At 47.4% G+C, this 25948-nt stretch overlaps 1 protein-coding gene across 2 annotated transcripts; it reads left to right on the top strand.

The window, feature by feature from the left end:
• The first annotated feature begins 1653 nt into the window (after positions 1-1653).
• On the top strand, positions 1654-18289 carry ptk6b (PTK6 protein tyrosine kinase 6b). 2 transcript variants are annotated; one of them, XM_063465303.1, is made up of 8 exons: positions 1654-2248; positions 8399-8520; positions 9004-9164; positions 9290-9455; positions 11405-11566; positions 12813-12994; positions 13074-13227; positions 16983-18289. In XM_063465303.1, exons 1-8 carry the CDS (start codon positions 1833-1835, stop codon positions 17156-17158), a joined length of 1539 nt encoding a protein of 512 aa, XP_063321373.1. In that variant the 5' UTR covers positions 1654-1832; the 3' UTR covers positions 17159-18289. The 2 variants fall into 2 exon arrangements, with proteins under 2 accessions (XP_063321373.1, XP_063321372.1); XM_063465302.1 differs by lacking the exon at positions 16983-18289 and adding an exon at positions 14205-14481.
• The last annotated feature ends 7659 nt before the right edge of the window (positions 18290-25948 follow it).

The following is a 25948-nucleotide window of genomic DNA, read 5'->3' as shown; positions in this document are numbered from 1 at the left end:
TTTCTCTGAATGCGGGACGATTCCGTTTGTACGGGACGGTTGGAAACTCTAATAATTAACCTTATGAATAAAATAAAGTTCACTATCAGTAACATCATAGCACCCACCCAGCTGTATAGAAACTCCGTCATGCTAGCTAGTACGCAGTACGAGTTATTGTAACTGACTGTAAAAAGTCAGCGCAACGAAAATAAACTAAACTTGGTTTATATCTGACCCAGATAGACTGCAGGTCATAACTTCTTACCTGAAGTTCAGTTCACCTGACACTCGGACCGGCGGCCGCCTCGGGTCTCTGCTCCTCCTCCTCCTCCTCCTCCTCCTCCTCCCCTTTCCCTCATCCACCTGCTGGCCTCTGTGGAAGCTCCGCCACAGCCACCACCAAACAAATGAGTTAGTTTTACACATCGGCCAGCATCTGGCCAATTCACCACCTCTCACTGTTTATACCGTACGAAAAATCACCGGCATTTGCCCGGTGGGCCGATGGCCAGTCCAGCTATGGCTGTGAGGTCAGTTTATGATCACTAATATGCAAATTATAATAACCGCTGATCAGTGGTCATGAGTCACAGAGAGGTGGGGAACGGTGCAAAGCTTGGCTCTGTGTAGATTCCCCCTACTGCAGAAACCACGTGAAACCAGTGGGCTGCTGGTACAGCTGATACAGACCGCGGCAGCGTGGGGAGGAATAAGAAACATGATGTTAGAGCAGACACTGTGTTTACTGAAGAGAATATGACATCAACAGGATGCTTCAAGGTGTAAACGTAGAGTTGAGCTCCAAACGCTTCATCCCCCTGTTCAGGTTTGAAGTACTCTCAACATTTTGGAGCCTGAATCTGATAGTTGGGATTATAGTGATGACACGGAGACCTCCCAGCCCGAAAGGCTCAGCGCTCTCCACCGAAGGAAAATGTCAAAATAGCAGAAGCAGCGAGCAAAAAGCTGCTTTGAATGCTTCAACGGCAATAAAACGTTTTCCTTTGATCAGTGAGAAGACTATTAATCATCTTCTACATGACATTTTTAATACAAAGTAAATAAATGTGGTTCTTTATATTTTGGGATAGCTGCCTTGTTTCCTGCCGACTCTCTGTTTGGATCGAGATCTGCCAGGGTCAATAATGTGGGCCTGAACGTTATTCAGTGTTTATGATGAACCACTCACGTGGTCTGTCTAGGGTGGGTGGGGAGGGTGGACCTTCCAGCTACAGAAATGTGTTTTACAGAATAAACTGTTTAACAATCAGATTACGTCACGAAGCGAGCACGGAGCCGTTTACTCGTTTGGTTCACCCACGCGTGATTATCTGACACCAACAAATGTGTCACGCTCTGCTGTAACCCGCGAGCTGAGCGCTGATGTCTCGACACCTGTCACTGAAGTAAAACGTCACCACGTCCTGTCCAGCGGTTGGAATGGAGGCGGAGTCAACTGCATCCACGCTCCTGGCGCAGGGGAAACAATTTTTTTTGGGGGGGGGGTACCTTGGAAAGACACCTGCCTACCTGTAAAACCCCGGTGTGTGTGTGTGTGTGTGTGTGTGTGTGTGTGTGTGTGTGTGTGTGTGAGAGAGAGAGAGAGAGAGAGAGAGCGCGCGCACGAACAGATTGATGACACCCTCTGGGGGCGGGGCTCCAGTGGTTTCTGTAACTAAAGGAAGTCCCTCCGTGGGCTCGGCCAGTACAGTTTCACTGCGCCGTTCCCTTCGCAGGCATTCCCGACATTCTCCGCGCTCCCTCCTCTGCACCTGTCGGACAGGTGTGGCGGGTTGACTGAGCCGAGCTGCGGAGACGCACAGCCTGCGCGGAGCCGTTCATGGTCACCCATGGGTGAGTGTCTGCGCAGAGCGTGCCCCTGCCTGCAGTCACTGTGGGAGAGGATCCTCACGGGCAAGAAGGCTCCTCAGCCAGCGGGAGGAGCAGGAGGTGAAGAAGAGGATGGAGGAGGACGGAGAGGCACCTCCAGCAACAGTGACGGGGAGCAGCCCCAGGCCCCGACGCCGCCCCCGAAGCCCCCGAAGGAGACCGCCTCCGAGGGCAGCTGCATCTACACGGCCATGTGGCCCTTCGAGTCCCGGCACCAGGAGGAGCTGTCCTTCCAGGAAGGAGATCTGTTCAGGGTGGTCAGCCGCAGCGGAGACTGGTGGACGGCGCGGAAGATCGACCGCAACGGGCACGTCGTGGCGCAGGGCATCGTCCCCAACAACTACCTGGCGAGGGCAGAGTCCATCAACGTGCAGCCGTGAGTGCAGCTTCCTCTGACGGCTCCCAGAGAGCAGCTCTGACCTCTGGGTGCTCCGAGGGCCATCCCGATGTCCGCGATAGACGGAAGCACGTGAGCGGCGTGTCTGTGTCGCAGGAGTAGAGCAGGATTTTAGAGGGAGCAGGACATTTCCAGGATTGTTTCAGGGGTGACACACCTGATCCAGCCCCGAGTGCAGACAGCTCAGGTGTCTCATCTCTGAGCTTCTCCTGTCCAACACAGAGTTTACACTCAAACCCGACAGGAGCGAAGCTTCAGCACAAAGTGCGGCAGTAAAATCATCCATGATTTGATTTAATGCTGCAGCTACAGGGGATTTAATGACCTCCACACTGGGGCACCTTTATTTACACAGCATCATATGATTCACATCATAAAGTCAGTACAACAGGAAGACACTAAAGCTTCTAAATGTTTACACTGAAAATGTGACGCAGCACAAGAATGAAGCAGTGCAGCAGAGTGGTGTTTCAAGAATGAAAGTACATTAAGTGTATACTTAAAAAGTGTCACAGTAATTTCCTATTAATATGTCACAGAACAGGTAAAGGTGTTGACAGGAAAGCTAGAAGATTTCCAGCTTAAAGGCAGAAATGCATTTCGTCTGAGCAGACAGCTGACAGTTCAGTGGAACGAAGACGCTGCTTCACCTGCACACACCTGTGTGCGTGTAAGCCCACATTCAGAATCACGTTTTTTATTATGTTCATGAGGCTGCTGTGCCTCCAGCTGCAGATGCATAAATCAGCATGTGTAACACCTTTATTATCAGCCAGAGTCCACACTGTCCACCTACCTGCCAGGAACTCGCAGCACTGTAAACCTTTATCACATTATCACACATTTATCCTTTATCGCACTAGTAAAACTGAGGTGAGCAGTGAAGCAGAGCGCTGTAAAAAGACACTTTGGGAGTCAAACGGTTGTTTTCTACTGCAGTAAAGTGGGCATGTGCGTCCTGTTTACAGCTCTGCCTAAAAGTGGAAGTTTCTGTAAGTTCTGCTTTCCTGTCACTTCTGTGAATAGATGCAGGCAGTCAGCACGGGGGGTTAAACAGCAGCCCCGCTAATCAGACGCTTTAGTGTCAAACTCCAGTCCTCGAGGGCCGCAGTCCGGAAACTTTTCCATGTGTCCCTGTTACAGCATACCTGGATACAATTAGTAGGTCATTAGCAAGACTCTACAGAACTGCATGCTGAGGTGCAGTTCAGCCACTTGATTCATGTTACAGCAGCTCATGAGTGACTGAACATGGTGCAATAAAAGTACTTTTTTCCAAACACTTATATTTAAATTTAGGGGTTGCCACCTCGGCATGCAGTCAGGTTCTATAGAGTCTTGGTAATGACCTACTAATTGTATCCAGGTGTGTTGCAGCAGGGACACATAAGCTGTGTCCCAAAACGTAGGCTGCATCCTTCGGAGGACCCAGCCTTCGCGGTCTATGTGGGCCGGATCCTTGGAAGACTGAGAAGGCCCGAAGTGCGAGGCTGTGAAATTGGACGGTCTAGCCTTCAGATCTGCGTCACCGCTGACTCAGTGGAGTTTAATAAACTCGGCCGTCTGCTCCTTGCTATCTAAAATATAACAGGACACTGGCGTAAACTCTCGACCGTCTCACAATTCTGTTTAATCAATTTTCTGTTTGACGTTTATTCAGCTGTGTGAAAAATCCCAGAGGAACCCACCCGATGGATTAATAAAGTTTTATTTAATCTAATAACTTTAATGTCAGCCAAACTGATTTACTCCGGAACAAATAAAACACCGAAAAAAGCCAAACAATAACATTTTTAAGTTATCCAAGTGACTTATATATCATGTTTAGCTACATTCTCGCCTGAAAATATGTTAAAAGTTTATTTTGTGACCCAGAAAGATTAATAAGAGTAATTTTAAAACTTAGTAGCAGCCACCATTGTTGGAAACTGAAATTGGCTGGGCCGCGCTATGAATTCTGGGATATGGTGGGCCACGAAGGTTTTACACCAGACCCATCCTTCAAATTCAGGGAAATGAAGGATGCATTTGTCGGACGCATTTGAAGGAGTCGACGAATTGGGACAGCCTTCGTCGCCTGGCTGTGACGTAATCGGCCTTCAAATGCGGCCTCCGAAGGATGCAGCCGACGTTTTGGGACACAGCTATGGAAAAGTTTCAGGACAGCGGCCCTCGAGGACTGGATTTTGACAGCTCTGCTTTAGGTGAAAAAATGAACAGTTCACATTATGAAGGTTAAATGTTATTAACGCTCAGCTTTTTAACATTTGATATGAATATTTGGATGCTGTTTATCATCTTTTTGACCTTTTAAAAAACACAAACAAAAAAAACTGAAGCTTCAAAAGCTGCAGTTCCTGTAACGTCCAGCAGGGGCTCCAGCGAGTCTCTCATATTAAAACTTTGCAGCAGAAATAAACATGTTTGCAGCCTGACGCACAAACTTGTTGGTCCCTAGAGATATTTTGTTTCTTCGAGTTTGCATTATTGAGGCGTGGCCTCATTGACTGACAGGTGGAGGTGACACAGGCGGCTGTAGCTGCTAGCTGTCTGCTAGGGTTTTAGTCGGACCTCTGCGTTATTAATGACATCATGTGACCAGTATTATGGCTGCTGTGAGGTTACAGTACTAACAGCACATCCAAGAAGGCAGAGCTCCAAGTTTGCAGAGTGAAATTCTAGTATTTTGATTGGATGTTATGGATCAGCAGGTGTCTGAGTGATGCTCCCGTAGAGTCTGTGCTGACCCAGATAGTATCAGCTGATAACCTAGCGCTCCACCCACTCATCCAAACGTGTTCACCTTAGGAAATGGACTGAGGCTGCAAAATGTGAAAGTATAAACAAGTTACATCCATCTTCTATTTACAGTGCGATTAAAACCCCAGCGAGCTGCTCGTCTTTATAACGTCACACTTTGTGCTGCTCGTTTATTTTTGTGGTTGCGGCAGCTTTATTGATCCTGACTGAGCCGTACGCTCTGAGCGCCATGAGAAATGTCACAGCTTTACATCACACCAGCCCGTGTTTGTGTTTCAGCTGTGATGCAAACTGGGACGCACACACCGACCGTCAGCTCACCACTTCTCGTTTTGCCGTTCTCACTCACAGTTTATTGCTTCAGCAGAATGGGAAGTGTGCAAAGCGTGGCTATTCCCGTATGTCACCAGCTGCTCCGTTTAATTATAGAGCTTCTCTGCTCTCCCAATAAACCTTCAGTACTGACTTTACCATCACTAAATCCTGCAAAAAGCAAAGATGTGCGACCTTTAAAACCTGAAGCTGTCACACGGCTCTCAGATTAAATAATGTTTCACAGCCAAAGCTTAGAGCCCTGAGGTCAAACTGAGACATCATTCAGTCCAAACCAGAGTGTGAAAGGAACACAACACATGGACATGAATAGATAATTTTGTTTAAATCATGAATATGTGTACAAATTTAGGTTATCATTCCTCGACAAAGCCTCCCGGCTCACAGCTGAGCAGCATATTTTCACTCATGTGGTTTATTTGGTTTTTCCTAGTAGAGCTGCAGCCAAACATCAGTTTCATTATTGATTCATGTCCTGGTTATTTTAATCAGACTCAGACCAAATCAAATAAAAAATGTCTCGCTTGAATCTCAGAAAGTTTTGGTTCAAAGCTAAAGGCGTTCGGCTGATTCTCACCTCAGAAAGTACTGTTAGCTTTTCTGGCTGACTGAACAGAAAGTAATTCAAACTTTATTAGCTTTGGCTCAGATCCATTAAAGGTTCCAGTAAATGATCGCGGTGAACTCTTTCCCAACACTGAGAAACTGGAAGAAGCTAAATGGAATGCAGCCATTGGCAAAATGTTTAGAAATCAAATCCTAGCTGATATCAAACACTGTTCAATGTGAGGGCCTGTCAATGACCCAGGCAGCTGTTACATGATCAGCAATCATCCTTCTGCTGGAGTGTCTGTGCAGCTCAAACGCAGGCTCTGTCACGTGACCCTGCTGTATGCTCTGTATGTCATGTATGTTGTCCAGCAGCTCAGGGAGCAGTGTGTACACCGCATACCTGCGGATCGGTACAGTCACAGCAAAGCTCACCTGGACATGATAGAATAGAATAATCCTTTAATTGTCCCACAAGTGGAAATTTGGTTGCAAAAAACACATACAAACAGAACAGGACAGCGGTATTTACCAAAGCAGAGTACTGCACAGTTATCAAGATTAAATTACAGATAAGTGGCAAACCCAGGTTGTAGTGTGCAAACAGAGCAGGATACTGAAAGATGTTTAAATAGTTAAGAATATTTAGAATCATTAGAAAAGTGCAGATTGTGTGATTGTACCTGTGCATTAAAAAGTAGACATGTAACTTCCAAAAAGTTAGCGTATATAAACTGAGAAAAGTAATGTGCAAGTTGTAACAGTAGAAGTTGTTTGGTTGATTAGTGCAAATTCCAGCGCTGATGTAAACATCTGTGTTTGTTGGGAGCAGTTTTGATTGATGATGCTATCGAGCTCAAAGTTACAGTTAGCTGGCTAACGCTCTCATGCTAGCTGTTACTGCAGAAAGTTAACGTCAGTTACTCGTCTTTGCTCGCTGCCATCACAGCATTTACTGATGGGGGGAAATCAGCACGAGCACTCATCTCTGTGCTTGTTAGACCAGGGCAGCGTTCGATAAGTGGAGAGTCCTCTTCACACACTGAGGTTAATTATGGAGTTCCACAGGGTTCAGTGCTAGGACCAATTCTGTTTACTAGGGCTGCCACCATTAGTCGACTAGTCACGATTAGTGACTATCAAAATGTCATTTAATAGTCGACGAGTTGTTTGAAGCTTTGTAAGATCCTGAAAGACACAGGAATAAGCAGTAGGATTTAAGAGTGTAAGACTGAAACAGAAGATGGCAGCACTGCATCTACAAGGATGCCAGCTACCATTAAACACTGAAGAAGAAGAAGCAGTCTCCGGTATCGTCCGGTCTCAAACGCGAGCGGTCATTTTATTTTGTAAAGCTGTTTACTTTAAGAACACGGGGTGCTGTTGGAGGAGGTGCTCAGTCTCTACAACCCATCTCATAGCGATGCCTCTTTAAGACCACTGAACTCTACGTCACAACCCACTGCTAGTTTTACTCGAACTCTGTTTTCCTGAATCTTTCGAATAATAAGAAGGTAATAATAAATACCAGGGTCCGGTCCAAACAGGACAAAGTAAACTGACACACCTCATCTCAAGTGTTTAAATCCTGAAGGAGTTTAAAATTTATTGTTGTGTAAATTTTTAACTCAGTCAAGTGAGAAACTAAGGCCACCTCTCCACGCCCACAGGATTTTAGAGACTCGGAGCAGCCAGGTGCTGCTAATCAGTGCACCTGATTAACTGAGCATGAAGCAGAGGTTTGTGCAGTGTGCAGGTCTGAAACATTCAGGTGTGTTAACACAACAGTCCTCACAGGAGTAGGTTAAAGGGCATGACAGTGCAGTTAGACACAAACTGAATGACTGTAGCTGTTTGGAAGTGCTGCAGGGGCACGGCTTAGGTTTGTAAAGCTGCATCTGAACAAAGGAGGAACCCAAACACCTCACACGAGCTGTCAGCACGGCGGACTCCTCTCTATACCACTGTATGCTGGAGTCAGTGTGAGGCCGCCTGGACCAAACTGGGTCATCAGCAGGACAACAATCCAAGTGCAGCAGCAAATCTCCAACTGAACGGCTGCGACGGTCCAAAGTGCAGAGCTCAGAGAGCTGCGCATGAACGAATGCTGCAAACCTCAATGAGCTGAAACAGGAGTGTCTTTGTCTGCACTCTTTATTACCACAGACTCAAATTTGCAACCATAAAAATGAAAAGATGCAAATGATGCAAACAAAGCCGTCGGAAACTGTTGTGACTGTGGGTGGACGTGGACGGTAGTTCTGACTGTTTGCTTCTGTTCATTGTTATGGTTGCAGATTTGAACCTGTGACGACAGACTGCAGAGGAATCATGTTTTAATTAACTGAGCTTTCAGCCTCAGGTCACTGTCGCAGGTTTAATAAGAGCCCAATATTAGCTAGCATCTATCCGTGCTGTACAACATTAGGTGGAAGGTTGGAACCTGCACAGCGAGCTCCTGATAATTATCTTTCTGTCTCGATCCAGATGGTTTTATGGGAAGCTGAGCCGCTTCGAGGCCCAAAATCACCTGATGGCTCCAGGGAACGAAGAGGGAGCCTTCCTCGTCCGACAGAGCGAGAAAGACGACATCGGACACGTCCTGTCAGGTAAGTGGAGAGGGAGGGCCTTCACAAGCACGAGGAGGGGCTACAGAAAACCCCAACGGAGGCTCTAACGAATCCTCCTCGTGTCAGCACTGAGATGATGCAGTGAACATGTGCTCCAAAGGTGGATACTCTCAACAGGTAACAGGTTGAATCAGCCAATAAAAACCAGGCCTAGCAGAGACGGCGTTAAACGTGCTGTGATACTTAATTGGAAACTGTGATTTTGACACTTTTTCACCTGAGTCAGGTGAGTCTCTGGGTTCATCAGAGAGCTGATTGGTTAATCGTTTCTGCAGCCCGCGCTGCAGTGTTCATTATAACTGAGATTATCACTGAGAGCTGTGCACTTTTTCCACTGATATTTAGTTTCTGTTTTCTGAGGTCATGACAGCAGAAATAAAAAATAACCGTAGCAATAAAAATGAGGTCACGTGTCCTTTGTTGAGACTCCTGCTCGTCTCTGACTCTGTCGTCTTCCTGTAGTGCGATCCAGCAGCCGCGTGAAGCACTTCAAGATCCACCAAGGAGATGATGGTTTCCACATCGAGCCCAAGCATCATTTCAGCTCGCTGATCGACGTGGTCGACTTTTACTGCGCCAACAGCCTCAACACCACAGGCCAGCTGGGCAAGCCCTGCAAGAAGGTGAGTCTGGGCTTCATCATTTATTCGCTCCTCTTGTGTCTGTGGCGGGGCCGCTGGCAGGGAGCAGCCTTTAGTTTTGCATGGATGTGAATGTCTGAGGTGCACGCTTCTGTTTCCTCCATCAGAAAAGGCCAGAAACCCAGGATTTGAACCACTTCACGGTGGACGAGTGGGAGCTCCCGAAGGAGGAGTTCACGCTGGAGGAGGAGCTGGGCAGCGGCTTCTTTGCTGATGTTTACCGCGGCCGCTGGAAAAACCACATCAGCGTCGCCATCAAGATCCTGAAAAGCGGTATTTTATTTTCCTGCTGCTCACAAACACAAGTCTGCTCAAACGCATTCATGCCGTCTTTAGCCCCGCCCCCCGCCTTTCATTCAGTGCTGTAACATGACTGAAAACATTAAACACGGTTGTGGAAATACTGAGGACAGCACCCTCATGCAGACAGCACATTACAAACCAAAGTGAAACACACGGTGAAGAATTTTATTTCTGTCATGGGGAAGTGAGAGTTTTCCTTCCTCCGGAAACACAGCAGCACCTCCGGCCAATAAGAAATAATAAGGATGGAGAGAAACTCAAAGACTTTATCAAATGTGAACACATGCTGAACGATGCCTCTGATGCTTTCACAGACACAAAAGTTGTTTTTGGTTTTTTTGTCCATCCAACAACCCAAAACCCACAGGACATTACACTCAGGTGGATATAAAAGACAAAAGAGTCATCAAAAATTCTGCAGCTCCAGAAATGCGTCTTCTTCCAGCTGTAGATCCCTCCCTCGATGTGATTGGACCACAGGCCCGGTCTCGTTCCTGGGCATCGGATAAATGTGCGACACGCCGCAGTCGGAGCCTCTGAACCTGCAGGGTTACCGTAGTGCCCACATCTCACCAGCCAAGGGCAAGAGTAACAATGTAGTGTGGCCAAAATAGGAAGAAAGTGGGAAAAGGCCACAGTGTGGAAACTCACTCGGCGTGTGAATAATGGCGGCGTACAGGCTGAAAGAGACGGAATTACATGCTGCCGCGATAAAAACGCGTCGCCTGACTTTAAATGTGATCCAACGGTCAGCCTGATCAGCTCAACGCTGGGTGCAAGGACACCCGACGCAGGTTTACACGCACGAGCAGGAGCGCGAGCAGGAGCGCCAGCAGGAGCAGGCTCCCGCTTGAGATATAAAGTGTGAAACGTCCGGTATGAGTGACGTGGTCCTGGGAGGGATGTTACAATGAAAGTTGTGCCTGAAGAGCTGCAGACTTTGAGCCGCAGGTGAACGTCTGAGCACGTTAGAAATGTTCTTGTTCTGAAACCTGCAGCTGATGTTTCAGGTTAAAACACTGAAACAAAGATGATATAAATATGCAAAGTTATGGTGACATCAGACGCTTGAGTCTTGTCATGCATCCGTTTCTGATCCAGCTCCGTGCCGTGAAGCAGAGGCTGCAGGAGATGAGGACGGGCCGGCCTGTAATTGGTCAGCTGACAGTGAGAGACACTTCAGGGCGACATCGACGAGCCACTCGAGCTCTTTCCGAGGATCGCGTTCAAACAGCGTCACAAAGAAAGAGGCGCTCGCACGCTCCACAGGTTTGCATATGCAAGCGACGCTGCGGGAGACCAGCGCCACGTTTCTAAGGCAGAGCTCGTGTTTGGTCTCCATGATAAGCTGGGCAAACTATCCAATAGTGCTTTCCATGGAAAGGACCGTCTGTTTCCCGCTGTCGCAGAAAGCCTGCTTTGCATACAGTACAGCCTCATTTAAATGTTTGAGCCCTACAGCAACGATAGCGTAAGGGTCAGGCTCTCAGGATTTGGATTTGAGATGCTGCTCACGAGGCTTTCAAAGCTCAGCTTCAAAATCAGGAAAGAGAAATCTTCCTGAAACATCCGGCTCAGGCAGAGACGAGCATTTATCAGAGAGGGGTCTCTGAAATCTCAGCGCGCCTCCCTCTAAATGTCTTCGTATACCCCAGTCATTAACTGGTCCTTCAGTAAGACGCTGAATGATCCACCAGCATCGTGCTGATCATCTTTTTAATACAGTCTTTGTGATTATCCAACAACAATTTAGACAAAAGAGGCACATTTCTCTTCCAAAAGTCTTGATTTATAATTACAGTGTCATGTTTTCCATCTTTGAGTACAGTTGTTGTGCCTTTAAGGTTATTTTTCTCACCCCCGTCTTCCTCTTTTCTCATCTGTCTGTTTTCGCCTTTTTATTTCTGTCCTGCTCTCAGACTCGGAGCTGAACCACAAAGAGTTTCACAGGGAAGTTCAGATCCTAAAGCGTCTGCGCCACCGTCACCTCATCTCGCTGTTCGCCGTGTGCACGGCGACCACGCCGTACTACATCATCACCGAGCTGATGGAGAAGGGCAGCCTGCTCAAGTTCCTCAGAAGTAAACCTCAGCTTTGTTTCCAGTGAAAGATCAGAGTTCAGTGCTGCATAACGTTGGACAGCGAGGGCTTTGATTATGGTTACAGCCTCAGCATCGAGCTCAGCGAGCGGTCAGCAGGGGGCGCTCTCTGTTCTGTTCTCAGGGAAACAAACTCAGCTTTGAAACTGACAGCTGCTGCAAAGCCTCGGAAACGTGTCAGATATTTACACACGTATATTTATATTCAGCAAAGTCACAAACATATGGGAGGGAGATATTTCAGAGATGGATTTTATATCTCAGATGTAGATTTCACATATCTGACATCAATTTTATATTCCCGAGACAGATATCATGTTTGTGATCTGGTCCCAGTTTCTGGGTTACAGCTCCTGACCCTCCTCTTACCGCTGGAACCATCTGTCCATCTTCCACATCTGTCCCAGCGGCGGTCCTCGGTGTCGACGGCCACCGTGTTGGTTGGTCGTCCAGCAGCTGTGTGTCACGAAGTCCCCCAGAACGTTAGCCTTGTTATCCTCCACCACCTTTGGTGATGTCTCCCACCTAGATTTTGTTTTTTTTTTAATGCTGTCAGCGTTAATCTCATTAAAATCTCGTTAACGCCGTAACTGCATTTTTATATCTTTTTTTTTTTTTATTTCTTCCTTTTAGAATGAAACTTAGTGTGGTGCAACTCTTTTCTGCTTACATTTCATTATGATCATAACAGTTAGTTTCCCCACACTCAGGCAGCGATATTAAGTCATTATTTGTCAGGAAATTGCAGCTGAGCATCAACATACAAACACGTGATCAATTTTCACTTAAATCTGAGAAATGATTTCCAACCTGTGAAATCCGACCCTCAGGGGAGCTCCTGAATGCAGCACCGAGCTCCTGTAACAGCTGCTGAGTGGATGAAAGCTGGAGCAGGTACTGATGGTGGTTTGGAGTTTCTGGTGTTCAGTGGAGCAGCTCCATCTGCTGATCCAGAGACGTTCAGGTGGAGAATTAGAACCATCAAGTTCCAGAACCCGTGGTCGGGCTTCTGGAACTCGATGGACCTCCATGACTGGGTGGAGAGGCGCTTCTGTTCAACAGGTGGGCTTGACGAGTGGGAGACTGTCAGACTGTGTGTAGGGAGGGAAGGGGCCACTGCCCACTGAATAAGCAGCAGGAGATGGGTGTTTGATAAACTCAAACCTTTTACTTACCGGCGCACTCACTCCTGTCCCGTCCACTTCATCTGCATCGTTCTCTCACTCAGGTCCAGAGGGCCAAATACAAGATGTCGCGTCCCTCATTGACATGGGAGGCCAGGTGGCTGATGGGATGTCATATCTGGAGGAGATGAACAGCATCCACAGAGATCTGGCGGCTCGAAACGTCCTGGTGGGACAAGACTACATCTGCAAGGTGGCCGACTTCGGCCTGGCCAGAGTCATCAAGGTAAGCGGAGGAGGAGCTGCCGATCTCTAAGTGGAGCACGGCGGCAGCTCTGATGGCAGATTCTTGTTTTTCCCTTCAGGAGCCGTTTTACATCTCAGAAGACAAAAAGATTCCCTACAAGTGGAGCGCTCCCGAGGCCATCAGCCACGGGAAGTTCTCCAGCAAGTCCGACGTCTGGTCTTTTGGCATTCTGCTCTACGAGATCATCACCTGTGGAGGAGTTCCTTACCCAGGTTAGTCCACGACAGAGATTCATTCAATTACTAATGTCTTTATCGTCACGTCTGTGTGTCTTTAGCTTTATCAGAATAATCGTGATTATCCCAAAAGCTTGACTCTGTTCATCTGGATGTAGCGAAAACGTCAGGCTAACTCGAGTAACCTTTAAATCCTCTCAGGGACGCCTGCACGTTAAACTTTATTGTAACAGCTGAGCGAGCGCCGCGGCTGCGTCGCTGTGTTTCAGGAGCTGAAGGAGCGCTTGTGAATAACGCCGGCCTCCCCCCAACCTCGCAGCTCGCGCAGTATTTATTAACACGTGCAGCCCTCTAGCTGCACACTCTGCTCATGTCACAGTCCACGTGTGCTTGAATGCGATTGGCTGGTTTGCACAAGGAAAAGAGATAAGTGAGTTCCTGTAAACGTGCATAAATGTGGACTTTATGAAGCTCTGCAGTAATCAGAATAAATAACCAGAGCAAGCCAGCTGACCACTCCCACTAACTTTATTTCATCAATCTGACTTTCATACTGTCTACGTGTTCAGAATTACAGCCTTCACATACATATGAGGCGCTTACAGCTTTTCCAAAGCTACATAAATCCAGCAGATCTCCACATGAAAAACATTTAAGCTGTGATTAAAAACTGCTCTCAGATCAGTTTCAGTCCCACTGCAGGACGCCCATCAGTCTGAGGACTGAGCCCAGTTCTGATGATCTATCAGACACAGAGGAGCAGAGAGAAGCGCTGGTATCCTGAAGTTTGGTCTGAAAACTTCACAAAACGGTGCATTCTGGGTAAACTCTCGTTTTTATGCGGGATCGGAGTCCAGGTGGACTTCTTTGTGAGGTTTGTCTGATTTTGTGTTGGCGTGTCGCTGTGTGATGGAGGGTTTACAGAGCTGCTGACCAACACAGCTCAGCTGCTCTGCAGATATTTGAGCTAACACAAAGCGCTCTTCATCACTTGTCCTCCTCTCCTCCCTCAGCTTACAGTAACCAGGAAGTGTACCAGCAGGTAACCCTGGGATACAGGATGCCCAAACCACCCAACTGCCCAGACTTTCTCTATGAAACCATGAAGCGGTGCTGGAGCACCGAGCCGGCTGACCGGCCCGACTTCAGGTTACTGAAGGTCAAACTGGAGTGCAGCTCGTATGAGTTGGAGACGGCACAACCCTGAACTGCTGCAGTACAGATGGAGCGCCACAGGGGGGCAGCAAAGAGGCAGACACAGAGCAGCGACTGCAGAGCTCTTCAGTGAGGACTCGCTTTAAAGAGCAGAACCGCCGAGAGCCCGCAAAGACTGCAGCTGACTCACACCATCATCACCACCACCAACATCACCACCATCATCACCACCACCATCATCACCATTATCACCACCACCACCATCACCAACATCACCACCACCATTATCATCATCACCATCATCACCACCACACCATCATCACCAACACCACCATCATCACCAACACCACCACCATCACCAACATCACCATCACCACCACCATTATCATCACCACCATCACCATCATCACCACCACAACATCATCACCACCACCAACATCACCACCACCATCACCAACATCACCACCATTATCACCACCACCATCATCACCATTATCACCACCATCACCAACATCACCACCACCACCATCACCAACATCACCACCACCATCACCAACATCACCACCATCATCACCACCACCATCATCACCATTATCACCACCACCATCATCACCATTATCACCACCACCACCATCACCAACATCACCACCACCATTATCATCACCACCACAACATCATCACCACCATCACCATCATCACCACCACAACATCATCACCAACACCACCATCATCACCACCACCATCACCAACATCACCACCACCATCTCCATTATCATCACCAACATCACCACCACCAACATCACCACCACCATCTCCATTATCACCACCACCATCTCCATTATCACCAACACCATCACCATTATCACCACCACCACCATCACCAACATCACCACCACCACCATCACCAACATCACCACCACCACCATCACCAACATCACCACCACCATTATCATCACCATCATCACCACCACAACATCATCACCAACACCACCATCATCACCACCACCATTACCACCACTACAGTCATCACAACCACCACCACACTCTTGACCACCATCACCTCTACTACTATCACCACCACCACCACCTCCACCCCCACCACGTCATGATATCGTGTCATTTCATGATGTTGTTGTTGAAATGGAGCTAAACCCTTGAGGACTGCAGAGGGTTCATTATGAGCAGCTGTATCACTGATTAATGAGCATGTTAGTTTGTCATGTGAGCATCTTTGGGTTTAAATGAGTCATTTTCATCATATTCTCGTATGTTTTTCTACCAACGGTCAATAAATTCTGAGCTTTGACTTTAAAATCAGTCCGCTCACTGTGCTTGGTCATTGCCATTTAGAGCTAGTAATCCAGGCTGCAGGTGCCTGACTAACCATCAGGTTATTTCAGGCTCCGGTTCACTAAACCCGGCCCGCAGAACTCCAGACAGACTTGTGGCACTGGCAGGTGTTGTGTGTCAGTTTATGTTCCTGGACAGGTATTTCCCTCCTGGTTTTCCATCAGACTGATCTCAGATCTACCTCAGGTCCATGCTACCAAAGTGAAGATATCCCACTTTTGAAGGGGAATCTGGGGGTGTGGAGGGGCTGGTGGTGGCTCTTTGCCAGTAATGGGAGTGATAATGTTTGGAGTCAAACATGGGAAAGTCTCTTTTTATTCAGATTTATAATTATTGTAATTTAGGGTACGCCAGCATGTCCATAGTGTCGTGGTAAGCACCCAGAGATCCCCGGTTTGTGCCGGTGGTCCCTGACAGGGTCACAGCCCGGCGTGGCTCAACGAGCAGCTGGAGGAAGCGTTGTCTATGAGTCGTTACCATAAACATGAACAGGCCTGTTCGTGCTATGAGGCTGGGCTGAAACCATAAACCAGGCTTGTTGCAGGTGAGGTACTGAGCACGGGCCTGTCTCGGTCCACCTACCAGGACTCACCTGTGGCTGAGGTGAGGCCGTCAGACCTGCTCGAATGAACAGCTGATGAATCTTTAGAGCGTCTCTGCGTTCTTGACTTTAGAGACACTGGAATCCTTTCAGTCCCTTCTAATTGATGCCCCGCCCCCTAACTGGGACCTCCCTGCAGCTCTGATAGGTCCCAGCCTTGCAGTTGAGGTTTGCTGATGTTGTAACCTCCATGAACAGTCTGCTCGCTTCAGAGTCCTCAAAGATGATTGGCCAATGCAGGTTTCCACAAAGTGATGTAACATGTCAAATATGATATTTTCCTGTTAATGCTGACAAACTGCGACAAATACATTCGGCATATCATGTCCTCTCATCAACCAGCGTCATTAAGCATCTGTGGGTCCAAGCGCTCCTTCAGTTCCTAGATCGCAGGGCGGTCGGTGCTGCCCTCTGTGGTCTTAATGCGGTGCACGTGAGCATCACTGACATTATTCACATTTCAGTTTGAAAGCAAACGGCTGAGAAGCAAATGCAAAAATCATCAACGGTGACTTCCTGTGATCGGGTTTATTACACCGACTATGAGCACAGGCGTTTTACACTGATACGTGCTAACATGTCAGCTTTTATATGGGATACTCAGCCTCACACATGCAGGTTATTGCATTCAGAGTTTTAGTGAACTTGACCTCTGACCTTCATCACTTGTCCTCTCCTCCCTCAGCTTACAGTAACCAGGACGTGTACCAGCAGGTAACTGTGGGATACAGGATGTCCCAACCGCCCAACTGCCCAGACTTTCTCTATGACATCATGCTCCAGTGCTGGAGCGCCGAGCCGGCCGACCGGCCCGACTTCAAGTCCCTGAAGGCCCAGCTGGGCCCAGAGGAGCTGGAGTGACACGCACACACACGGACTCTTTGAAGCTCGTCTTCTTGCAAAACTTCATCTGGTCATCCCTGAAAGCACAGAGAAGTTTAGGTAACAGCTCCCATCATAAGCTAACGAGTTTAATGAGCCAGTCATCTGCAGATTACTGCAGGAAGAAAGACGGGTTCACAAACTGTTTTATCTGTTTTGTCCTCCACGGCTGAAGCTGGAGGACGGCCGAGACACTGAGCCGTCAGTGTTTTTAATCACATTAATCATGTTTCATGAGCTTTCCTCAGAGCTAACAATGAAACCACACGCCTCACGTGATGCTTTAGAAGCTATTCATAGCCTCGCTTTGACCTCTGATCTGACCTCTTACTGCCCTCCAGTATGCAGCTCACCCACCCAAGCAGAAGCCTAAATTAAAGTGACTTAAATTAAAATAAACAGGACGTGTGACAAAACCAAAGCTTCTGACTGGAATGAGGTCCCAGCAGTCACGGTGTCTTTGGAAAAGTAATAAAATGCCTTAATGTCGCAGGTTCCTGGTACCTGTCAAACCTCTTTAGTTTGAGTCTCTGCGGCCTGAAGAGGCGACGCTGCAAACCTTTACTCAGCAAACTGAAGTGAAGATTTGAACACAGCAGTGTGGAAGCGAGGATCGAGAGGCTGCTGCTGAGAAATGCTTTCTGCACTTTTTCGGGCTTCACTTGTTGTTTCAGTTTTTATTTTGTTGTCACTGTGATGCACTTTTTAAAGCGAATGATTTAAAGTGTTGTAGATCATCATCATTGTTAATATTACTGACATTTTCCTGCTCTGTAACACCTTAAGCAGCTCTGCTCTGCACATTTGTCACGTCGTCTCAGAATAATGTTTAATATTTTCTTCTATGTGAACTTTGTTTACAAACACATTTCATGCAGAGAATAGAAGAAGAAAAAAATCAATTTTCATAAGATTAGAAAGTAACGGTGCAGCTGTAGTGTCTATCTGTGGCCTGCAGGGGGCAGCGCAGTCTCAGGAGCTGCTCTCTGTATATTAAATATGATTTTTATGAGTTTCTGAAGAGCGAAGTTTTTCCTGCACAGCTGTGAGGAGAGAGGCTGACGCTGTTTACTCTGAAATCAGACCTTTCTTCATTTTTCAAAATCAATTAAAAAATCTGATGATCAACAAACCAAAGACTCACTATTTCTTTGCTGTATGAGAACTTTAGTGTGTCCTGAGTTTAGCTGTGTGCGTGTGTGCACTGAGGTCATGTGACTGGTTCGGTAGGTTCTGGTTGGCTCTCTGGGAGACGTTTCCAGAAATCTGCTCCAGTTTCCTCTGAACTTTCTGAAGGACATCTTCTCTCGCTGAACTGAGAGGCATCGTCTTTAATTTTCATCAAACCTTTTTCGTCTTTAGACAGATTTGAGTGAGCTGCTGGAAAATCCTGTCGTAAGGACATTAATGGTTGGATGACAATTTTTTGCAGCTGAACACAGACAAGACTGAGTGTTTAATTCTCGCTCCAGAGTATCAAGCCCCAAATTAGTCAACGTCTGGGTCCTTTCTCAGCCTCGATAAAAGCCGCCGCTCAGAATCTTGGGATCATTTTTGATCAATCTCTGCCGTTTGATGCTCGTATCAAGTCTGTGACCCGCTGCTGCTTTTATCATCTAAGAAATATTGCTAAACTCAGGACTCTTATCTCCAAAGGTGAAATGGGATGCTTGTCCATGCCTTCATCTCCTGGTTAGACTATTGTAACGCACTCTTTTCCTGTCTGTCTAAGGCTTCCTTCCTTCCTCCAAGCGGTCCAAAATGCTGCAGCAAGGCTTTTAACCCACAGTAATAAACTCTCCCATATCACTCCCATGTTAAAGTCCTTGCACTGGCTTCCAGTAGTTACAGATACCAGTTTAAAATCCTTACTTTTACGTTTATATTTTTACGAGGTGAGGCCCTCACAGATATCACTGAGCTTCTCCAAAGCGGATCCTTACATCCACTGATAGTGCTGATTGGACCCGTCTGAAAACGAAGGATCGCGCTTTTGTGGCTTCTTTTAAAAATCAACTTAAAACACTTCTGTTTAGACAGGCATCAGGGTTCCTGGGTAATATGTTGTTTTATTTGATATGCTTTTATATTCCCATGTGAAGCACTTTGTAACAGGATCTTATAAAGATCTATATAAATACATTTTACTTACTTTATTATTCTTATTTTATTCTGAGACTGGAGCCTGGTTAAAAACCTCACACACGCGTGCAGCATCGAGGCTCTGACTGACTCGGCAGGTATCAAACCTGAAACCTTTTTGCTCTTTGATGCTTTAATGAAACTAAAGTGGGGCGCAGCGCTCTGTGCGTAAGGAGCCGTTTCCATGAATGCTATTACATCTGCTGCTGCTGCAGGTAACTGGGTCAGTAACGCCTGGCATGTGCCTTATCCGCTCTCACACGCTGCGCAGCTCAAGTTCAAGTTCACACAGGAGAGTTATAAAAGCACACCAGCGCCAACACCACAAACTTCCAGCAGACACGGCCAGAGCTGCGCGCGTGCACGTCCAGTTAACCCAGTTCATCCACAGGGCTGGTAGAAATAGAGCAACACTCTGAGCGACGTGACCTCGAAGCACAAGCAGGAGCTTTAAAGGAGACGGGTCACAGGCGCCGCCGCTTTCCTCGGCATCACTCGCTCCTCCTGTAAGCGTCCGGTTAAACACTGAGAGCGTTTCACCAGCTCAGATTATTAAACACAGGAATATGAGTTCTGTTGGGACGCGCCCTCCTCCAACCTTCCCTTTAAACAAGGAGTTTGTTTCAGGATCATTTAGTGTCATAACTGACCTCAGACCAGCGTGTCAGTCTGCAACATTACTGAGAGCTCTATTTAAAGTAATTAGAGCAACTTTTCCAGAAATAGTCGTCCCCCTCCTCCCCCCTCCCTCCCAAACACACACACACACACACACACACACACACACACACACGCACACGCACACACACAGTGATCATGTGCTCCAGGAGTGCCCAACGTCTGACCAGGAAAACTGCCAACCGCTGTTTTCCCGGCACTCCCGCCCGTGAACCCGCTCACCCTCGGCTCCACAAAGCCAACACGCCCACTCGCATTCCACCCTGAGCGCAGGAGGAGCTTAGTCTAATGTGCCGAACACAGACCCTCTCCACGGCCTCTGACAGGATGGTTTCTTTGCTGTTTCACAATGTGAGGCACTTCTTTCTTTATTAAACTATTAAGATCTCCAATGAGAGCAGAGGCAGCATTCACAGTCAGGGTGATAAATCAGCTGTTTCACTCACTTCCTGTTTGTCACCGCCTTCTCCGTGTGCCTCACAGTGTGTTCGTGCGAAGGTTGACACATCAGGATAGAAATGCTAAAGTCATTCAGCCTCTTCGTCTGAATCCTGAAACTGTGACGCTGTTTTGGTTTGATGAGTCATCTCAGCCGGGAGCCGAGGACCAATCAGGAGTCCTGATTCTGTCAGAACCTGCCCCCTGAGGTTTCTTCCTGTCAGAAGGGGCTTCTTCCTTTCCACTGTTGTCTGTTTGTTGGGGTTTCTCTGTATGACTGGAGGCTCTTTACCTTACAGCGTCTCGCGGTGACTGTTGTGATTTGACGAGTGTTCTAATGATTTTAATGGTGAACAGACCTCATCACACTTTATTCAGTCAGACCTGAAACTGCGACAGAAAGCCACCATCAAACCGTTCATTCCATACAGCCAGACCAGAGGAGTCGCCCCGTGGGGGTCCGGCATCCTTCAGTTGGAGCTGTGCTCGGCACCGTGCAGCTCGATGCATCGGGTCCTCGTCTCCACAGGTGAGCAAAATGTATACTTTTGTTGGTCCCTTGGGGAAATTACTCTTTGCATTTACAGGTACCTTGCTCAGGGGTCCCTCAGGACAGCCTTTCAGTGGATTTGAACCCCTGACTTTTCGTTCGCGGGGCAACCACTCTACTTACTGAGCTATCCCTGCCCCGCAAAGGTGAGTGAGAGTCCACCTGCAGGTCATCCTGGAGGAGTCCTCCACCTGGAGCAGGTGCCTGTCCAGCTCTCCTCAGGGAACGTTCACGCCGTGCTGGGAAACAGCAAACTTCCTGTGACACCACGTGGGGATGTACCACGGGTGACAGAGAGCGGCGGTCTGTGGACACCACCACCTGGGAACCCTGCGGCTGCACCTGTGCAGGTGAGATGGAGCCACAGTGCTCTCTTATTGGACAGACTGAGTGTGGGTTGCTCTGTGACTGTGTGAGGTGGTGACTGCTGCAGAGCAACAGGAAGTTAAAGAGATTCACCAGGATGGCTGAGGGAGGGGTGGAGGGAGGAGAGGAGGTGTCAGATAATGAGGAGTGACCGTGTTTGAGTGTGAGTGCAGAGAGCCCGCCAAGGGCGACACACAGCAACACCATCACCTCCGTCCTCCACCACCATGCCAGAGCTCACGGTCCCGGATTTATCCATGTGATGTGAGGAGCCTCGGTATAAGCAAACCAAGTGAAGGTAAGACTTCCCTCAGTTATCTGTGATAATGCTCACTTTCCAAAATAACATCGTGTTCATCCTGTGAGTCAGTGTCACGGTCCAGCGTCGTGTTACTGAGACAGAGCAGACTGCCAGGACACAAAACAAAGACACTGTTATTGCAAAGATTACACAAGACGAGGAAACCGACGTTAACGGAGACGAGAAGGTCACATTTAGCTTTCCTTTCCTGGAAACTTGGCCTGAGTGGGTCTGTCAAACTGAGAGAAGCCAGCTCTGCAGACTGGAATCAACCCACTGCACTTTAAACCAGATAAAAATATGAACTCTCCATATTTAAAAGCCTATAGATAAACTTGAGTCCTGATCTCTCATGTTTGAAGCGGCTGCTTTGTTGGCACGATAAACTGTGTGTTCACGCAGCGAGCGAGCACGCTGAGATTTGAAGGAGAAAATCTGCAGCTCAAAGGTTAGAGGACGGTCGTCATTTAACCTTTGGCTGGAGATCTCTTGGCTCTGAGGCAGCTCCTTTTTCAGCACTCAGCCTCAGCCCCTCCCTTCTGTTTCACCACTTCAGCTCATTTTGTTTTCATCAGCTGAGCCAAACATAAAAACCATGTGACCAAGATCAGAATCACCCACCTGTCAGAGGATAATAATCCTCACATACAAAATAATCAGGCCCCATCTTATCTTAATGACCTTGTAGTACCATATCACCCTATTAGAGCACTTCGCTCTCACACTGCAGGCTTACTTGTTGTTCCTAGAGTATTTAAAAGTAGAATGGGAGGCAGAGCCTTCAGTTTTCAGGCCCCTCTTCTGTGGAACCAGCTTCCAGTTTGGATTCAGGAGACAGACACTATCTCTACTTTTAAGATTAGGCTTCAAACTTTCCTTTTTGCTAAAGCATATAGTTAGGGCTGGACCAGGTGACCCTGAATCCTCCCTTAGTTATGCTGCAATAGACGTAGGCTGCCGGGGGATTCCCATGATGCACTGGGTGTTTCTTCTTCACTCACTATGTGTTTAATCTTTAGTCTCTGGCTCTCTACCACAGTGTATCCTGGAGGTTTCTTCCTGTTAAAAGGGAGTTTTTCTTTCCCACTGATGCCAAATGCTGACTCATGGTGGTCACATGATTGTGGCAGATTTCTCTGCATTATTATACGGTCTCTAATGTACAATCATATGCGCCTTGAGGCAACTGTTATTGTGATCTGCTCCAATCCATCGACTGTCTTACACTTATCCTTGTAAGAGTGGCGAGCGCTGGAGCGTATCCCATGACGCTATTAACAAACACGTCCTTTAATCGAGTTCCAAAACATGTGAATCAAACTGAATCCTTTAGATTTGGATCTGAAACGTTCTTTAAAAATGTTAAAAAATGATACCCAGCAGCTCGTTCAGGCGGAACCTGATGGTTCGTGAGCAGATCCCAGTTATGGTACAAGACATCAGAAGTGTCCACAAAATACACACAGATCGTCCAATAACAACTCACTTTTAGCCACTTTTAAAAAAAGATTACACTCGGGAGTCCGGTGATGTAAGCGGTCAAGATGGCAGCGTGAATGGGGATGCTCCGTCGCAGTGGCAGCTAATTTGCATTAGACATAGAACATTACGCTACACAACACCTAGAAATATCATCACACGACGGTGGGAGGCTTGAAGACTCTTTGTGAAAGCTCATAATGCCGAGTCACCAACAAAAACTTACGCTTCATCGGCAAGAAGGCGCTAGCAAGGAAACCTCAGCGAAGGCTAATGTTGTGCGCCCGCCCTCACCTTCAATGTCGGATACTATCGAGACTGCTACAACTGAACAAATGGCCAAGGACATTGCAAGTATTTATGCACTGCTTAAGGAAACCTCCGAGACACAAGAGAGCAAGCTCAATGCTATCCAAACTGCTACGAGGGCAATGGAGGCTAAGCTAGCGGATATGGGTACTCGAATAAGCAACGCTGAGTCTCGCCTGGATTTCCTGGAGGATGCTAGCAGAGCGCTAAAGGAAAATCCACCGGCTACTGGTGATGAGCTGAACGCTCTACGACAGAAATTAGACGACCTCGAAAACAGAGGATGGAGAAACAACCTGCACTCTGCTGGCTTTCCAGAGGGCTGCGAGGGTTCGGACGCTATGACATTCGTGCGCAACACGATCCCACAACTCCTGAAGGTCGACTTCCCTGGCGGGCTGGAGATTGACAGCGCACACCACAGCCTAGTGAGACGCAAACCTGACGGTCATCCCCCGAGGGTTATGATCACCCGATTTCTACGGTTCCAGGACAGGGAACGGATCGTGGAAGCTGCACGGAGGCTGGGGCAGCTGAGCTGGAACGGCCACCGCATCATGATTTTTCCCGACTACTCCAAACTTGTCATGGACAAACGAGCGGCTTTTAATCCCTGCAAACGGTTGCTGCATGAAAGGAAGATCAAGTTCTCCCTACTGTTCCCAGCGGTGCTGGTGCTGAAAATGACGGAGGGCAAACGTGAGTTTACCGACCCAAAAAAAGCCCAGGACTACATTCTGTCTTTACCTTAAGGGTGCTGTTTACAGTCAAGAGCTTGGATTTATAAGCACTACCCCTTTTTCCTTTTTTTGCTCTAGCATTAATTAACTCGCTATACACAATATACTTTGCACCTCCTAACTGTTTAATTTCAATATTATAGGGCTTTGTGGTTTGATTTGATTTATTTAGTTGTGCTACTTTTGAGAATATTGCTTGGTAGTGAAGCTCACTAAGTCTATTAAACTCCTCTTTTAGTAATTCAGTTATTATAAAGCCCTTCTCAGTTTGCCAAAGGACAATTTTAACCAACCTACATAGAGGTGTGTTCGGGTGGCTAAGTTCCGGAATGACTGCCCCCCTCATATTACATTGGCTTGTTATGCTGCTGCTGCTGGCGACGGGTCCTGTTTATGACTGTTCGACTGGTTAGAATCGCAGACCATAAAGTTTATGTTTTGTTTTTTGGGGCCCATGGCCCGCCTGAGGGTGACTAGTGTTCTCGGTCACCCCAGACGCATTTGTTTAAATGTCTATCAGTTCAAGGCCGCAGGATGATTTTAAGTAACATCTATGCACCAAACATTGATGACCCCACCTTTTTTGCGAACTTGGAATGCAAAATTAGTGACATGGGCGACTACCCAATCCTGATAGCAGGGGACTTCAATTTGGTCATGGAAGATATACTGGATCGAAGCACTCCCTCACAGCGACACTCTAGATCAGCTTCGGTTGCTATAGAAATGTGTAGGACCTTGGGTTTGGTAGACATATGGAGAGTATTCAACCCATCCACAAGAGATTACACCTTTTATTCTGCCCCCCACAACACTCTGTCAAGAATAGATTACTTTCTTGTGTCGAATTCCATCATGCCCTCAGCAATGTCTTGCTTTATTGGTAGTATACACATTTCTGACCACGCCTCGGTGCTCCTGCATCTGGGCTCATTTGATAGCCCCCCCAGGTCTCCCAGATGGAGACTAAACTCAAGTCTGTTGCATGACCCCAACTTTTTCCACTCCTTAAGAGAGCAGATTAATTCTTATATAGAAATTAACCTCTCTACAGCTCCCAGTGCGGGTGTAGCATGGGAAGCTTTAAAAGCTTACATCAGAGGGTTCATTATCCAGCATGCCTTGTATAAGAAAAGAGTCGCTCTGACCAAGCAGGTAGATCTGGAGAGGAAGATTGCCATAGCTGAAGCCGCTTTTAAGGCAGACATGAGCTCAGTGAGTCTGACCCACCTAACTAGACTGAAATATGAGTTTAACTCGATTTTGACTCAGAAAGTGGAGTTCTCCCTATTTCGGGCTAGGCAGAAATACTTCGAAGATGGAGATAAAGCTGGCAAATTGTTTGCAAGATATATTAAACAAAAAGAAGCTCAGACTATCATAGCAGCAATTAGAGCACAGGATGGCACTATGGTGTCAAAACCTACTGAAGTGAACGAGGCCTTTAGAGACTTCTATATGCAACTCTACTCTTCAGAGGTACAAGCGAACTCACAGGAAATTAGTAGTTTTCTCTCCCCCCTCAACCTCCCAACTCTCCCTAAGACACAGGTGGACTCCCTGGATGCCCCAATTTCAAAGGAAGAGATCTTAAAGGTAATCAAAAACCTCCCAGTTGACAAGGCCCCTGGATTGGATGGGTTCACGGCAGAATTTTACAAGAACTTTGCAGAGGAGCTCTCCCCTTTACTCCTGCGAATGTATGAGGAGGCCCTGGATAAGGGCAGCCTGCCACCAACACTGTCAGAGGCACTTATTTCCCTTGT

This window comes from Pelmatolapia mariae, linkage group LG20, assembly GCF_036321145.2.
Source record: "Pelmatolapia mariae isolate MD_Pm_ZW linkage group LG20, Pm_UMD_F_2, whole genome shotgun sequence".
Classification (NCBI taxonomy): Eukaryota; Metazoa; Chordata; class Actinopteri; order Cichliformes; family Cichlidae; genus Pelmatolapia; species Pelmatolapia mariae.
This window is presented reverse-complemented; position numbering and strand designations above follow the sequence as displayed.